At 43.6% G+C, this 17,446-nt stretch overlaps 4 protein-coding genes across 4 annotated transcripts; all 4 read right to left on the bottom strand.

Annotated features, from left to right (window-relative positions):
- Positions 1–2,002: 2,002 nt before the first annotated feature.
- LOC145344709 (histone H2A-like) lies at positions 2,003–3,063 on the bottom strand. The gene has a single exon (XM_080191813.1). The coding sequence runs from the start codon at positions 3,061–3,063 to the stop codon at positions 2,674–2,676; it is 390 nt and encodes a 129-aa protein (XP_080047939.1). The 3' UTR covers positions 2,003–2,673.
- A 1,460-nt stretch (positions 3,064–4,523) lies between these two features.
- On the bottom strand, positions 4,524–4,934 carry LOC145344711 (histone H2B 7-like). The gene has a single exon (XM_080191816.1). The coding sequence runs from the start codon at positions 4,902–4,904 to the stop codon at positions 4,524–4,526; it is 381 nt and encodes a 126-aa protein (XP_080047942.1). The 5' UTR covers positions 4,905–4,934.
- A 1,853-nt stretch (positions 4,935–6,787) lies between these two features.
- LOC145344710 (histone H2A-like) lies at positions 6,788–7,222 on the bottom strand. The gene has a single exon (XM_080191814.1). It carries the CDS (start codon positions 7,175–7,177, stop codon positions 6,788–6,790), a length of 390 nt encoding a protein of 129 aa, XP_080047940.1. The 5' UTR covers positions 7,178–7,222.
- A 681-nt stretch (positions 7,223–7,903) lies between these two features.
- LOC145345367 (histone H2B 1/2-like) lies at positions 7,904–9,034 on the bottom strand. The gene has a single exon (XM_080193187.1). It carries the CDS (start codon positions 9,022–9,024, stop codon positions 8,647–8,649), a length of 378 nt encoding a protein of 125 aa, XP_080049313.1. The 5' UTR covers positions 9,025–9,034; the 3' UTR covers positions 7,904–8,646.
- Positions 9,035–17,446: the final 8,412 nt, after the last annotated feature.

Here is a 17,446-nt window from a genome sequence, read left to right on the forward strand (position 1 = left end):
ATTTTGATCCTGCACTTGACAGAAGTCAATGAGGCTACACTGAGGCTTAGGTGAAGCAATTTTTAAAATGCCATCTAAGCCTTTTGGCCTAGATCAGATCAAGTGCGTGAAGGGGGTCTAAAGCCTGCTCCTGCCAGCTTGGACCTTGCTGATCGAGCCAAGGCAAGGAACGGGGAGCCTGTAGTAGGCTTGGATCTGTAATGTCACTCATCGGGAATTTTATTCGATTTTCATTGGATATAACTAAAACAAAAGCTTGAAAGTTTGAGTACTCGTTGTCATAGTCTTGATTGCACCTAAGACAGTTGCATTGTGAGATGTTTTAATAAAGTTACATGCAATTAGGGTTGAGCACAAAGCCTGTTTTGTTTCCGTTACCAGACTGCTCCCACCACCACCGCCACCAGGAGTATAGACTGGGAAGTAACACATCATAGAATGAAGTATCCTGTAAACGTGCATTTAATGTACATAGAACATAGAACACTACAGCACAAACAGGGCCTTCGGCCCACGAGTTGCGCCGATCACATCAACACCTACCAATCCATAGACCTATCTATAACCCCCAATCCCACTAAATCCCATATACTCATCCAGAAGTCTTTTAAAAGACCCCAGCAAGTTCGCCTCCACCACCACTGACAGCAGCCGATTTCATTCACTCACCACCCTCTGAGTGAAAAACTTACCCCTAACATCACTTCTGTACTTGCCTCCCCACACCTTAAATCTGTGTCCTCTCGTAGCGACCATTTCAACCCAGGGAAATAGCCTCTGAGAATCCACCCTATCTATTCCTCTCAACATTTTATAAACCTCTATCAGGTCGCCTCTCAACCTTCATCTCTCCAGGGAGAAGAGTCCCAGCTCCCTCAACCTATCTTCATAAGGCATGCCCCCCAATCCAGGCAACATCCTTGTAAATCTCCTCTGTACCTGTTCAATAGCTTCTACGTCCTTCCTATAGTGAGGCGACCAGAACTGCACACAGTACTCCAAGTGAGGCCTGACAAGGGTCTTATAAAGTTTCAGCATTACCTCCCGACTCCTAAACTCAATCCCTCGATTAATGAAGGCCAGTACACCATACGCCTTCTTGACCAGGTCCTCCACCTGCGAGGCCAATTTAAGAGTCCTGTGGACCCGGACCCCAAGATCCTTCTGCTCTTCAACACTACTAAGACTCCTGCCCTTGATAGCGTACTCGTTCATCCCGTTGGTCCTGTCAAAATGGACGACTACACATTTATCCGCGTTGAGGTCCATCTGCTGCTTCGCCGCCCAGTCCTGCATCCTATTTATGTCCTGCTGCAACTTCTGACATCCTTCCAGACCATCCACAACACCACTGACCTTCGTGTCATCGGCGAACTTACTAACCCATCATAGTACTGCAACTGCTTCTCAGCATCCAACCACAATCTCAAACCTGACACTTATGAACTTATTACAATAGAAAGATTGTGTCCTGACTAAATCATCCAGTCTGGGGATTCAGGGTAGATCATTTAGGATGGAGGTGAGGAGACATTTCTTCACCCAAAGAGTGGTGAGCCTGTGGAATTCATTACCACGTGAAGAAGTTGATGCCAAAACATTGAATGTATTCAAGAGGCAGCTGGATATAGCGCTCAGAACTAATAAGATCAAAGGTTATGGGTAGAAAGCAGGATTAGGTTACTGAGTTGGATAATCAGCCATAAGAACATAAGAAATAGGAGCGGGAGTAGGCCATCTGGCCCTTCGAGCTTGCCCCGCCATTCAATAAGATCATGGCTGATCTGAAGTGGATTAGTTCCACTTTCCCGCTTTCTCCCCATAATCCTTTATTCCCTTATCGATCAGTATGATGGTAATGAATGGCAGAGCTGGCCTGAAGGGCCAAATGGCCTCCCCCTATCTTTCTATGATTCTAAAACTGGACTACGAACAGCAAAGTGGATCAGTGGTTCGCACTGCCTCACAGTGCTAGGGACCCGGATTCAATTCTGACCCCTGTCTGCATGGATTTTCTCTGGTCCCCCACTATATTCCAAAGATGTGAGGGTTAAGTGGATTGGCCATGTTAAATTGTTGCTTGGTGACTCAAAATGTGTAGGTTAGGGGGATTAGCCACGGTAAATTGCCCCTCAGTGTTTCAACATTTGTAGATTAGGGGGATTAGCGGGTTAAATGCGAGGGGGTGGGTGAGCGAGATGCTCTGTCGGCGCTGGTACAGATTCGATGGGCCGAACGGCTTCCGTCTGCACTGTAAGTATTGCAATGCAGCATTCTCCGTTCCTGCGCTTATCAGAACATATTAACAGATTAAAATTCTCAAAGAATGATAGACCACCCAGAATTGATAGGCCGAACGGCCGCTTCTGTGCTGTAAATCCTATGTACTAATATAGTACTGAGCTGAAAACTAAAATAAAATTCTGGACGGGATCAAAGCAAAAGAGAAAATGCTGGAAAACCTCAGCAGGTCCCGCAGCATCTGTAAGGAGGGGACAGCTGAAGTTTCAAGTTCTGACAACTCTTTGTCAAAGCTCAAAGCCTGGGCAGGATAAGGTGCACGATAATATTATGATGCAATAGCACCTCATTGACAACGATCAGCCCTTTTTCTAGAGAAAGTGGGTGGCTCTGAAAAGAGCCTTTGGGTTGTTAGATTGACGAATGGTCGCCTTACTTCTTCTGGGAGCGCTCAGAGCTGCTTTTCTTGGGCAGCAGCACGGCCTGGATATTAGGCAGCACCCCACCCTGAGCGATGGTCACTCCTCCCAGCAACTTGTTGAGCTCCTCGTCGTTGCGCACGGCCAGCTGGAGGTGTCTGGGGATGATACGGGTTTTCTTGTTGTCCCGGGCCGCGTTACCAGCCAACTCCAGAATTTCAGCCGTCAGATACTCGAGCACAGCAGCCAGGTAGACCGGGGCTCCGGCACCCACACGCTCCGCATAGTTGCCCTTTCTCAGGAGACGGTGAACACGGCCCACCGGGAACTGCAGTCCAGCCCGGGAGGAGCGAGACTTGGGCTTGGTGCGAGCTTTCCCGCCGGTCTTTCCTCTTCCAGACATTATCACAATCTCACAAAGACTTCAACAATGAATGAGAAAAGCCGCCCAGATTCACTTCTCTTATAGCTTGGGGAGGGATGGCGGTGCACACATTGCTGATTGGCTATGGGGAAAACGTAATGAGACCTTCTCCACAATGCCCAATCAGATATCTGTTTAAAGCACCAATCGGGAAAGGTCCCGGTGCTGAGGGCGGAAAGTAAGGGCGCCAAATTCTCAAATTCCAACCGATTCTTTATTTCAAATTTCAAATGAGCGCCAAAAGACATAGAAAAGCTCGAGTAGGAATTGTAAAAGTTATTAATACATAATTCAGATTTTAGTTCAAGTTTAGATGGACTTCAATCCTGTACATATCTCTCTCCATAATTTAAATTTTTCTTTGATCTGTCGGTTTCTGATTTTATGTGTGGGATTTTTCTCTGAGAAGAAGCCGAAAATTAATTGAAGTCAAACACTGCGGGAAATCCGAATTAAAATCAGAAAATGCTGGATAAACCCAGCAGCTCCGGCAGCATCGATGGAGAAACAGGGCAAATATTTGGGATCTTTACAAGGGTCATTCCAATCCGGATCCTTAATTCAGTTTCTCCACAGATACTGCCAGGCTTGGTGAGTATATCCAACATTTTCAGTGTCTATTAAAGGCCAAAATAAAGGCGCCAAACTGGCAGAACCTAAATTTTCAACAAGTTGCTGATTTATTTGCAAATTAAGGGACAAGTTGCATTCACCCAAATAGTTAGAATTTGAATGAACAAGTTGTATAATGTAATAGATTGGTACCATGTGTATTAATTATAATGTCGTGCTCCCTCATTCTATTGATTTGATTTATTATTGTCACATTATTGGTCTACAGTTTAGCGCAAATTCCAAATTAATTTTCTACAACCCAGCGTCTAATCAAGGTTAATCTGCGATAGAGCAACTCTGCATAGTTTTAAACGTTCTGACCAGGCAGTAGAATGTCTCATTCACCGCCTCCTGATAATATTGCATCCATTCTGTAACCGTCTACAAATTCAGTGTCAAAACCGGAGTTTTCACTTTGGTGCCAGTATAGAGATTGAGTTTTCGACACCAGTAGGATTGGTGTTTATTAAACTGATTGACTATTGAGAGCATTCTCTAACAAAGAGAAACGGACAAATTTGCTTTCCATTCGCTCTGTAAAGCCAGCGACAAGGACGGATATCAGAGCGTAGCCAGGGTCACCGAGCAATCATTAAATTAAGAGACATTACAAACAAGACGCAAAGATCCACTGCACTCTGATTCTGCATCACGCACAATCTTGTTTGGACCATGTACCGGGGACTCAATTTCAAAGTGCTCGGTTATTTACAAAATATCAATAATTTCGGAAAGTGGGTTCAGCTACTTCACAGAAGTTGTGGGTGGCTCTTAAAAGAGCCGTTGGGTTTTCTGTGGGTATGTTTTCAGTGCATTGTGTGCTTTTACTTGGAGCTGGTGTACTTAGTCACCGCCTTAGTTCCCTCCGACACGGCGTGCTTGGCCAGTTCCCCGGGCAGCAGCAGACGCACGGCGGTCTGGATCTCCCGGGAGCTGATGGTCTGCCGCCGGTTATAATGGGCCAGGCGGGAAGCCTCACCGGCGATACGCTCAAAGATGTCGCTAACGAACGAGTTCATGATGCTCATGGCCTTTGACGAGATGCCGGTGTCTGGGTGAACCTGCTTCATCACTTTGTAGATGTAGATACCATAACTCTCCTTCCTGGACCTCTTCCTCTTCTTGTTGCCCTTGGGGACTGTTTTCTTCACGATCTTCTTGGACCCTTTCTTGGGAGCTCCTGCTGCTTTCTTGTCCTCAGCCATTGTACCGATTCACCATAGACACGGAATAATTGAGAGTGAGTCAGAGCCGCGTCTTTTATAACGAAGCCTTGGGTTTTATGCTAATGAAGGATCGCTGAAACCAGTTTTCATGATTGGCTCATTCAGGATAATGTCAATTTCTGCTATTTACCCCTTTCTCATTGGTGGTTGATTTTGTACCAGCCAAATTCTGATATATGATTGGCACATAATTCTTATTGCAGAAGCCTACTTTATTCAAATGAAATCTGAAAGGCACGTTACAAAATATTTGAATTTGTTAAAAGTGCAAAATACTGACGTTGTAACATAGTAACATTGAAGCTAGAAGCAATAGTGGGCCATTCGGCCCTGATCCTCCACTCATTATGATCATGGCTGATCCTCAAATTCAATATCCTGATACCCCCCCCCCGCCCCCCCCCCCCTCCCCCGGCCGTATCCCTTTCAGACCCAACAGCCAAGAGCAATTCTTAATATTTTCTTGAAATCATACAACCTTTTCGGCCTTGACTACTTTCTCTGGTAGTGAATTCCACACATTCACCACTCTGGGTGAAGAAATTTCTCCTCACCTGATTCCTAAAAGGGTTGCCCCTCATCCTCAAACCCTGACCCTTAGTTCTGGATTCCCTTACCATCAGGAACATTCTGAATCTACACTGTCTAATTCTGCTGGGATGTTATAAGATTGAGATTGGAAGTTTTCTCTGAGAGGTTAAATAGCGTGGGTCTATACTGCTTAACGTGGATGCTGGGATGTTTTCACTTGTGGGATATTTTCAAATGATTGGACATAGCTACAATAAAACTGAGGTGTGTAGAAATTTCTTGTCACACGGGTTGGCGAATCTCTGGAATTATCAGCCCCAAAGAGGTGGCTGGGTCATTGGAAGTATTCAAAGTGGAGGTGGATAAATACTTGATAGATTGGGGAACATAGGGCTGTGTAGAAATGGCACAGAAAATGAGTTGAGACCGACATAGATCTGCATGATTGCACAGGGTTATCACTGTTCCTCACTGTGCCAGTGTCCTGGGTTTGATTCCCAACTTGGATCACTGCCTATGCGGAGTCGGCATGTTCTTTCCGTATCTGCATGGATTTCGTTGGGTTTCCTCCCACAGTCATACTGATGTATGTATTGGCAAAGCTGAATTCTCTCTCAGTATATGCGAAGAGGCACTGGAGTGTAAGGGTCAGGGGGTTTTATCAGTATTTTCATTGCAGCGTTAATGCAAGCCTGCCTGTGACACGAATAAATAAACTTTACTTTAGATCAGCAATGAAGATATTGAATAACAGGGCAGGCTCGAAGGCATTCGTGGCCTAGCCCTGATTCTGTTTCTTATGTTGTGATTCAATTTAGCAATGAGAAGGTAATACATACATAATGTTCTGGTTTCCTCCCACACTCCAAGGATATGTAGGTTAAGTGCTATGCTAAATTGCCCTTTTGTGTCCCAAAATCTGTAGAATTGGGGACCAGCGGGTTAAGTGCGAGGGGGTGAGAGGCGATAGACGTGTGATGATCTGTCGTTGGGCAGACGCCATGGGCCGAATGGCCTCCTTCTGGACAATAGGGATTGTATCACTCCAATATAGAGATTATCTTATATTTTTCCCTTCTGCATTTATTAGCACATACTCGGAAGTTAAAATTGAAATAAAAAATGTATTATAACTAGCCCAGATTTGGGGCCTCTCTCCACGTTGTTTACACTATGAATAAGCGAAAACCGGAATTTTAAATGTTGGTATAATGCGGAAGATGATATTATGATGCAATAGCACCTCATTGGCAACGATCAGCCCCTTTTTCCAGAGAAAGTGGGTGGCTCTGAAAAGAGCCTTTGGGTTGTTAGATTGACGAATGGTCGCCTTACTTCTTCTGGGAGCGCTCAGAGCTGCTTTTCTTGGGCAGCAGCACAGCCTGGATATTAGGCAGCACCCCACCCTGAGCAATGGTCACTCCTCCCAGCAGCTTGTTGAGCTCCTCATCGTTGCGCACTGCCAGCTGGAGGTGTCTGGGGATGATACGGGTTTTCTTGTTGTCCCGGGCCGCGTTGCCGGCCAACTCCAGGATTTCAGCCGTCAGATACTCGAGCACAGCAGCCAGGTAGACCGGGGCTCCGGCACCCACACGCTCCGCATAGTTACCCTTTCTGAGGAGCCTGTGAACACGGCCCACTGGGAACTGCAGTCCAGCCCGGGAGGAGCGAGACTTAGGCTTGGTGCGAGCTTTCCCGCCGGTCTTTCCTCTTCCAGACATTATCACAAACGCGCAAAGACTTCAACAGAGAATGAGGAAAGCCGCCCAGATTCACTGCTCTTATAGCTTGGGGAGGGATGGCGGTGCACACATTGCTGATTGGCTAGGGGGAAAACGTAATGAGACCTTCTCCACAATGCCCAATCAGATATCTGTTTAAAGCACCAATCGGGAAAGGTTCCGGTGCTGAGGGCGGGAAGTAAGGGCGCCAAATTCTCAAATCCCAACCGATTCTTTATTTCAAATTTCAAATGAGCGCCAAAATACATAGAAAAACTCGAGTAAGACTTGTTAAAAAAAAAGTTAATATCTAGTACAGATTTCAGGTCATATTTCCATGCACTTCATTTCTCTCCACAATCTGAAGTGTTCCTTTGTCAGGCAGTTTCTTACTTTGTATGTATGGAATTTCCTCAGAAACTGACAATTAGGTCACCTCAAGTAAAACACTGCGGAAAATCCGAATTAAAATCAGAAAATGTTGGATAAACCCAGCAGCGTCGGTGCAGAAACAGTGTTAATGTTTGGAATCTAATCAAGGGTCATTCGAATCCGGATCCTTATGTTTCTCCCCAGGTTTTGCCAGACTTGCTGAGTTTATCCAGCATTTTCAGTTTTTAATTCAAGCCCGAAAGAAAGGCGCCAAAATGGCAGAATTCAGATGATCAATATAACCTGCCGATATATTTGTAAATTAATTTACAAATTACTGAAGCTCACCAGAAGTTAAAATATTTAATCAATAAATTTTATTATATGGTCCTCCCTTATTGTGTTGGTCTACATTTTATCACAAATTAACCCGTCGATATACCTGTAAAGGGGCAAGTTCATCCGAATACTGGATGAACAGATTGTATAATGTTGGTACAATGTGTATTAGTTATAATGCATTCCACCGGTCCACATTTTATCACAAGCTCCATTCCGTTTAAACAATCCAGAGTTTAATCAAGATTAGTCTGGGAGTTGTTTATAAACACTGATGAGGCAGCAGAATGCCTCACTCACCGCCTCCTGCAGTCTAATATTACATCCATTTTGTAATGGGCTCTAGTTCGAGCTGTCACTTGTGTCGGTATTGAAATTGAGATTTCGCTATCAGCAGGGTTGATGTTTAATAAAACTGATAGACTTACATTAAGAGTATTCTCTAACAGAAACGGACGCACTGGCGTTCCTATCTCTCTCTCTCCAAAGCCATCGACAAGAATGTCAAACCGCAGGGTCACCGAGCAGCTACTAAATGCAGGGACTTTACAATCAAGACAGCGATTTACCGGTCTCTCGTTTTACATTACTCAATACACGGTTAAGATATGGAAGAGACTGGATTTCCAAGAGCACGTTTACAAAACATGAAGTAATTATGAAAAGTAGGTTTAGCTGTTTAACAGAAATTGTGGGTGGCTCTTAAAAGAGCCTTTGGGTTTGTTTTGGGGTGAATTTTTTTCGGTGTATGTATAGTTTTACTTGGAGCTGGTGTATTTGGTCACGGCCTTTGTTCCCTCCGACACGGCGTGCTTGGCCAGTTCCCCGGGCAGCAGCAGGCGCACGGCGGTCTGGATCTCCCGGGAGCTGATAGTGCTGCGCTTGTTGTAATGGGCCAGGCGGGAAGCCTCACCCGCGATGCGCTCGAAAATGTCACTCACGAAGGAGTTCATGATGCTCATGGCCTTGGAGGAGATGCCGGTGTCGGGATGAACCTGCTTCATCACTTTGTAGATGTAGATGGAATAACTCTCCCTCCTCGTTCTCCTCTTCTTCTTGCCGCTTTTAGTCACCGGCTTCTTCTGGGCTTTTTTAGCGCCCTTCTTAGAAACTTGGAGCTTCTTTTCTTCAGGCATGTTGTACTCGGACTACGGACACAGAGTAACTGGAAGTTTCGCCGGAACTCCTGTTTTATGGACTAACCCAGACAAACATGCAAATGAAGGATAGGGAAAAGGCGTGTTCACCATTGGAGAGTTAAGAATGACGTAGTGCCTTCCGTTTATTTGATTGGTAAGTTCAGATAACCAATCAGTTATTGCTCCACAATTAAACAACACACTGGGGAAAAAAAATCCCCAAAAACACCCAACAGCTCGTTTAAGAGCCACCCACAACTTCAGAGAACTTCAGAGAAGTAGCTGAGTTTCCTTTAAAAATTACTTTTACCATTCCCTGGCCATTTCCCTGATCAGTTGTAGTATTGACATGCTGTACTTGCTTGAAGTCATATGGTTACATCGTGGCTTCACTTAAAGCAATTGTTTTAAAGCTGCATCTCGGCCTTTTGGATAAGATGCAAATGAGAGCAAGCCTTAGAGGAGGTGCAGTGCCTACTCCAATCAGCTTGGACCATGTAGATCAAGCCCAAGGCAGGAGGTGAGAGCTCTGTCTTGTCAGCTTGGATCGGGAATGTCTTACTTGCTGAAATTTTGAATTCGACTTTGGATTGAATTGGATTTTTAAACAAAAAAAAACTTTAACCCTTTCGCTTTCTGCCTCCTTATTGATACAATTTCCTGACGCCCTGACTCTCTCTGGTGGTAAACACAGTGAGAAGTCTCACAACACCAGGTTAAAGTCCAACAGATTTATTTGCTAGCAAAAACCACCGGCTTTCAGAGGCTGCTCCTTTGTCAGGTAAGTGGGGGTTCTGTTCACAAACAGGGCATATAAAGACACAAGCTCAATTTACAAGATATCTCTCTGGTGCTACCAGTGCATCGTCCTTGCTGGTGCTACCATCTCATTCTGCTGACACAGTATATAACTTTTCCCTTCCTCACCAGCTAACCTGCTCCTTATTTTCTTCCATCGACTGGATGCAGCAGCCCTGAATTTGTCACTTCAGACTCAAAGGATGGTTGGTCCTGTTGCCTCACAGCACCAGGAACCTGGGTTCACTTTCGGCCTTGGGTGGCTGTCTGTGTGGTGTTTGCACATTCTCCCCATGTCTGCGTGGGAGATGGTCTGGTTTCTTCCCACAGTCCAAAGATGTGTGTGTTAGATTAGATTAGATTTGATTTATTATTGTCACATGTATTAATATACAATGAAAAGTATTGTTCCTTGTGCACTATTCAAACAAAGCATACCTTTCATAAAGAAGGAAAGGAGAGAGTGCAGAATGTAGTATCACAGTTATGACTAGGGGGTAGAGAAAGATCAACTTAATGCAAGGTAGGTCCATTCAAAAGTCTGAAAGCAGCAGGGAAGAAACTGTTCTTGAGTCGGTTGGTATGTAATCTCAGACTTTTATATCATTTTCCCAATGGAAGAAGGTGGAAGAGAGAATGTTTGGGGTGTGTGGCATCCTTAATTATGCTGGCTGCTTCTCCAAGGCAGCAGGAAGTGTAGGCAGAGTCAATGGATGGGAGGCTGGTTTGTGTGATAGATTTGGCTACATTCATGACCTTTTGCAGTTTCTTGCTGTCTTGGGCAGAGCAGAAGACATACCAAGCTGTGATACAACCAGAAAGAATGCTTTATATGATACATCTGGGGATTGATCATGCTTAATTGCCTCTTAATGTCCAAAGATATGCATGTTAGGTGGATTGGCCATACTAAATTGCCCCTTAGTGTCCAAAGATGTCTAAAGGGGGTGGCACAGTGACACAGTGGTTAGCAATGCTGCTTCACAGGACCACTGCCTGTGTGGAGTTTGCATGTTCTCCCCATGTCTGCATGGGTGTGCTCCAGGTGCTCCAGTTTCCTCCCACAATCTGAAAGATGTGCTTCTTAGGTGCATTGACCTGAATAGGTGCTGGACTGTGGTGGCTAGGGGAATACCACAGTAACTTCATTGCAATGTTAATGTAAACCTTACTTGTGACTGATAAATAAATTTTACTTTATGTGTAGGTTATGTGGATTGGAGATGCTAAATTGCCCTTTAGTGCCCAAAGATGTGTAGGCTAGGTGGGATTTGTGGGTTAAATTTATAGGGTTGGGGGATGGCAGCCTGCATAAGATGTGCTTTCAGAGAGTTGGTGCAGATTAAATGGGCTGAATGGTCTGCTTCTGCACTGTAGAGATTCTATGAAACTGTGGGTCATGTGAATATTGCTGTGGATGTTTTGGACTAGACATGGGAAATGTGTGGGGTTACAGTGACAGGATGGAGGAGAGGACCTGGATAAGATACTCTGTCAGAGAGTCAGTGAAGCCTTGATGGGCCAAATGGCCTCTTCTGCTCTCTAGTGATTCTATAATTAATTCAGTTCTCATCAAGATACAGCTGACCTTGAGTGTGCGATTCATTTAAATTTCCCACGTGCATGCTATTAGATCTGAATGTGCCAGTATCTGTGCCTTTAAATGCATGATATGTTGCATCATTTTGGGACTAGCTCATATTTAATTGTAGGTTTGTTACTGTCTTCATTTCGATTTTTTTATTAGTGAGATTATTTCTAGATTCTTCAGATGCATATAGTATAAATGGTTGTGGGAACTGTTATATGGATTTCAGTTTTGGTAGTTTCTATAACTAAGAGCTAAACCCTCAATCTGTCAGTCCCTAGTATGTATATATATGTCAGAACCTTTTGTAGCATTTGTTTTTGATGGTATTGTCCTTGTGTCTGTTCAAGGCAAGAATGTGAATGACAGGTTCATTTTGTGGCTATGATTCTTTGGTGGAAGAAGTCCCTTCATCAAAAACTCTAACAGCAGTACACACAGTGTTAGCAGTCAGCAATCACCCTCTGGGGGCATCACAGGAACTGACTGTCCCAATTAAGTACAAGGCAAAGATTACCTGAATGGCCCATTACCTGAATCTTTAATCAGGGATTCATTTAAAGTCCAACCAAATAAACAAAATTAAATTAACTGCAGGACAACTCAAAAGAAGCAACTCCCTAAAAGGAGGGGAACTGCCCAAAATAAAGGACAAAGCAGAAAGGAGTCATAAAACAACACATTAATATGTGATTAAAGGTTTCAATAATACATCCCAGTCCCTGTGGTGCCCAGCAGTCACGGGAGGCATTAGCTGTGCCTTTGGACACTGCATGCTCTCCCTCCAGGGACAACTAACTATAAACTTAGCCATGGTAGCAGTTAAGACAGTCAGGTTGGACAAATCCCTCGGTCACTCGCTGCCTGAACCTGTAGATGGCACGCCTTGCCAGGCCCAGGAGCAGGCTCACGAAGAGGTCCTCCTCCTTCCCCACCTCCCTCCGTACCAGGTGCACATAGATCAGAAGTGTGGGGCTGGAGTGCAAACAAAACATCAACAGAAGGTTCTTGAGGAAACTAAAAAGGGTGTGGTGCCTATAAAATGCAACATAGACATGGCTCACAGGCTCCATAAATTGCATAAAGGACATGCTTGGGAACCCATGAACTGGTTTAACCTATGATTGTATGGCAAGGACTAGATAATATTTGACTGTCCGGACTATTTCTGGATTCTTCAGATGCAGATAGTGTAAGTGATTGTGAGATCTATTATACAGATTTCACTCTTGGTAGTTTCTATAACTTAAGAGCTGCATCCTAAATCTGTCAGCCCTGAGAATGGCGTGTTTGTGTAGGAATCTTTCTGTAGTTGTCGTTTTTGATGGTATTGTGAATGGCAGGTTGATTTTGCAGCTATGATTCTTGTAATAAATCTCCAGAGGCAGAAGCCCCTTAATCAAATTTTTTTTTTATTTACAACTCTAACAGCAGTACACACAGAGTGCTAGCAGTTAGCAGTCAACCTCCAGGGACATCAGAGGAACTGACTCTACCTGCAAAGACTCCCTGATTGACCTATTAACTGGATCCTTAATCAGGGAGTTCATACTCCAATAGGCCAACCTTAATGGCCTGATTGAAGTCATTACAACTCTCTGCTTATCTATGTAGTTTTCAATCTGTGTTGTATGTAACTGTGTGATATTTTGTATCTGCACTCAAGTTTTATCTCAGGCATTTGTTGGAAACTATATACAAACGTATGCATACCTGTCTGCCAATGGGTCTAATTTATAATATGGATTTGGTGCATGTTACAGTTACAAATTAATCTGACTAGTTTTGGAATGGTATTCAATTTGAAACTATGTGAATAATAAATGTGGATGCATCAATCAGATCCAAGGCTTGACATGTAATTACTGCAGTGTGAAGTAAAGGAAGTGTCATGTTTCAGTTTTATATAATGTCAATTACTTTTGTTTTAAAGTGTTGGACTGGTATGCAGCATGTGGCCTTAGCTGATTTCTTTGGTACTTTATTGCAATTTATGCAGTCTTTGTATAAATTGGCAGTGCCCCGGGTTCCTGGTGCTGTGAGGCAACAGTGCTAACCATCCTTTGAGCTCAAAGTGACAAATTCAGGACATCTTTTGTTTCAGGTAAAGCTTACATTAACACTTCAATGAAGTTATTGTGAAATCCCTAGTCACCACAGTTCGGGTCAATGCAGCTAACAAGCGCCTCTTCCAGAATGCAAGAGGAAACTGCAGCATCTGGAGGGAACCCACAAAGATATGGAGAGAACATGCAAACTCCACACAGACAGTGACCCAAGCTGGGAATCGAACCCGAGTCCCTGCTGTTGTGAGGCAGTGGTGCCAACCAGCATGCTGCCAGTTCGAGGGAAGTTTTAAGAAGTCACTCAATGGATTTTACTTTTGGATTGAAAAGTGTTCTTTACCTTGGGAACAGTGTGGAACAGAATAATTATTTCCTTGTTACATTGGGCCAAATGACCTGGCAGTATCTCTGTGTACTTTGTGTGTGACACTTTATCTACATTGTGTCGCTTGCCATTTCAGGTGTTTAAGTTCTATCTTTTTAAATTGATACCATTATGTATCTATTTCAATTACTGACTTTTGCAGGCATCAGGAGCATCCATTGCCCGGGTTTGTTTGTCTGTTTTTTTTACAATATGCTTCAACCCAATACTATTTTAACAATTGTTTTTGACTTCAAATTCATTTATTAATTTAAAAACCTATGTTGGAACTATTTCATGAAACAGGATGGTTAATAAGGGACCATTGTAAAACTGACTATCAAACAATGGTGTGTTTTTCACTGCTATCTCATTGTTGAATTTCACTACATGACACGCTCTGTATTTATAGAACTGTTTCACACTGTAGAAGAAATTAGATTCATATAAGCAATTAGGTTGCATAGAAAAGTAAGTCTGTTTTAAACGGACTTGCTATAGTAGGGGCTAAAGCTGCAGCAGTAGCTAAAGGGTTAATGATTCACTATATACTCACCATTATACTGAAAATCAAGAAACTAGCTGAAGCAGGCAGGGTTAGAAAAACAGGGCCTAGCAGACACTCAAGGTCTAAAGGCCAGATAACGGGCCATCTGCCTTTAGGAGGATAGAAAAATAAACCACCACTCTTCTTCTCTATCTAGTTACGGTAAATCACAAGGGACAGGGACTGTAGGATGATTTAGACCAAGGACACTATAGATAAGTCCTAGGACCATAGTTTTAATTCATGGGACAATGATTAAAGGGGTAATAGAGATAGTAAGGATAATAGGGAGTATTGTAACCTGCTTGCAGAGTTGTTTATTTCACTGTATAAAAATAGCGCGGGTTTGTTCAAAAATTCAGAGTTCTCTCGGTGTTGACTGAGGTGTACTCTCCGTGATATCACGACAATAAACTCTCCTGACGCCTGACTCTGAACGTCTCTGCCTGAGTTATTCTGAGCTAGGAATTTCCTCGACACACACCCTTGGTGTTTTGAACTTTAAATTTGATTGTTATAATGATTTGCAAACATTTGAATCAGAAGATAAGAATTTCTTATTACTTCACTCCAAGTTCATATGATTCTGAATCCATATTTACCTTGGGTGGCACAGTGCTTAGCACTCTGTCTCACAGTGCCAGAGGCCGGGGTTCCTTGCGTGGCTGTCTCCGAGGAGTTTGCACATTCTCCCTGTGTTTGTGTGGGTTTCTTCTGGGTGTTCCAGTTTCCTCCCACACTCCAATGATGTGCAAGTTAGGTGGATTGGCCATGCTAATTTGCCCCTTAGTGTCCCATGCTGTGCAGTTTGGATGGGATTAGCCTCGCTAAATGTGCTTAATTACAAGGATAGGGCATGGGAGAGCCCTTGGGTAAGATATTCTGTCAGAGAGTAAGCGACTCTATCAGAGAATCAATTTAAGATTATTTATTAGTGTCACAAGTAGGCTTGCATTTACAATGAAATGAAGTAACTGTGAAAATCCCCTAGCCGCCACACTCTGATGACTATTTGGGTACACTGAATTTAGCATTGCCAATGCACCGAACCAGCATATCTTTCGGAATGTGTGAGGAAACTGGAGTGCCCAGAGGAAACCCACAGGGAGAGTGTGCAAACTTCACACAGTCACCCAAGGCCAGAATTGAACTGGGTCCCTGGCGCTGTGAGGCAGCAGTGCTAACCATTGTGTCACCGTGCTGCCCTCAATGAGCCAAATGGCCTCCTCTCCATTGTAGGGATTCTGTAATTCTATGATCATTGTTGTATGTATAATTTTCAACCACCAAATGTCCAGAAGCCACAATAAGTTCCTATCTCTGAACAGAAAACTGGAAAGCAATGGGCCTGATGCTGCACTTTGAGCTGGTGAAGAAAGTCTTCACCAAGAGGCAAATGCAATCACCATCTAATTGTTCTCCTTATAGTACTTTCTGCAACTGAAAAATGATTTTAGCTCCCAGTTGTTGCGATTCATTCATATATTTAATTCTGTCCATGTTTTCAGAGAGGGACAAGTGAACCCAGACAATAGCATTTGGAGCTTGCTAAACAGATTTACATGGGGATATGAATATCTGGGAAAAGGCACGAGGCAGATCACACCTAAATGGCCTGGGAGGATTGCAATCAGTCAGATTCCGAACACGATTCAGATTTTTTGCTTCCTGCTGAATTTTCCCACCCCACGACACGACTTGGGCAGTGCAGCAAGGCAGGAAAATTGTGCACTGTATGTTTTCAAGAAACAGTTAGATATAGCACTTGAGATGAAGTGAATCAAAGGCTATCAGAGCAAGGAGGGATCAGACCTGATCATAATGAATGTCCGAGCAGGCTGAACGGCCTATTCCTGCATCTGATTTTTCTATGTTTTTATGGAAGTCTTTGGAACTGTGCCTGGCCTTTTCATGTAATTTCTAGGTCAGAAGGACAGTTTGAATATGCTCCACATTACATCCATCTTTTTTATTCAATGAGAATAAATGCTATGATAATCTCTGGTACTGTATGTGAGAGGCATGATAACTCTGCTGCTCGCTGACACAAGGTCAGAGTGTTAGGTCACTTGTTAGTATTGTAATCCTTCCAGTAAGGTGGTGAGTATGTGTGACAGTTCTGATTGTGAGAGAGAGGGGATGTGAGATAGTATGAGAGGGAGCTCAGTGTGTATGGGAGAAGGTGAGTTTGTGAGAGAGAGAGGCAAAGGGGTGAGTGTGTGTGTGTGTGTGTGTGTGATGTGAGTGTTTGAGGCTGAGCGAGGTGCATGTGTCCAATATGAGAATCAAGTTTCCAGCATCTATCCTTCCATCATAAATGGCAAAGAGATTTGAATATTTTTTAAGAAGGAAACCTTTCAGATTCCCCTCTCCTTGACTGAGCAATGCTCCAGGGATTAATGTTAAATGGCCAGTGGAGTGTAGTTTGACCTGGGGTTAATGTGAAGGAGCCATGTTCTGTCAGATATTTTTGTGACAGTGTAGTTCTTCCTGGTTTTATAGGGAAGTAGCTCTTCCTGGTTTTATAGGAATGCACAACTCTTGTTCAAATTCCATTTCTCCAGCAGCACCCATATTGCAGTAAAGAGGGGCTTTCACATTCTGGGAATGCTTGGGGTTCTCTGATCCACTTGGGAAATCACCAGGTCAGTGGCTTGAATGATTTGGGAAACCCTGGAGTAAAGGATAGAGAGTGGGAGGAGGTTCCAAAATCTGTTCTGGAGAACTTCCTTGATTAGTAAGTGATCGGGCAAACTAGAAAGGAGGAATCGTTGGATCTGGCACTGGGAAAAAACATGGGACTAAGTCTCATTTGGGGAGCATTCAAGCATGAGTGACCATTGTATATAACCATCAGGCTAGCAAAAAAGAAGGATACAGAATAATCAAAAATCGAAGCTGCAATTTGGGAGAGGGGTAACATTGATGGGTAAGGACAAATCTAGGGTAAAATGGAAGCAAAGATGGACAGGAGGAACCTGCAGTTTAATTTAAATCTTTGAACAGTAAAGTGGTCATGTTTTGTGTGTAGCCTAGCTACATTGAAATTCAGATGG

The sequence above is a fragment of the Carcharhinus amblyrhynchos genome, chromosome 7 (assembly GCF_965287045.1).
Source record: "Carcharhinus amblyrhynchos chromosome 7, sCarAmb.v2.hapA, whole genome shotgun sequence".
Classification (NCBI taxonomy): Eukaryota; Metazoa; Chordata; class Chondrichthyes; order Carcharhiniformes; family Carcharhinidae; genus Carcharhinus; species Carcharhinus amblyrhynchos.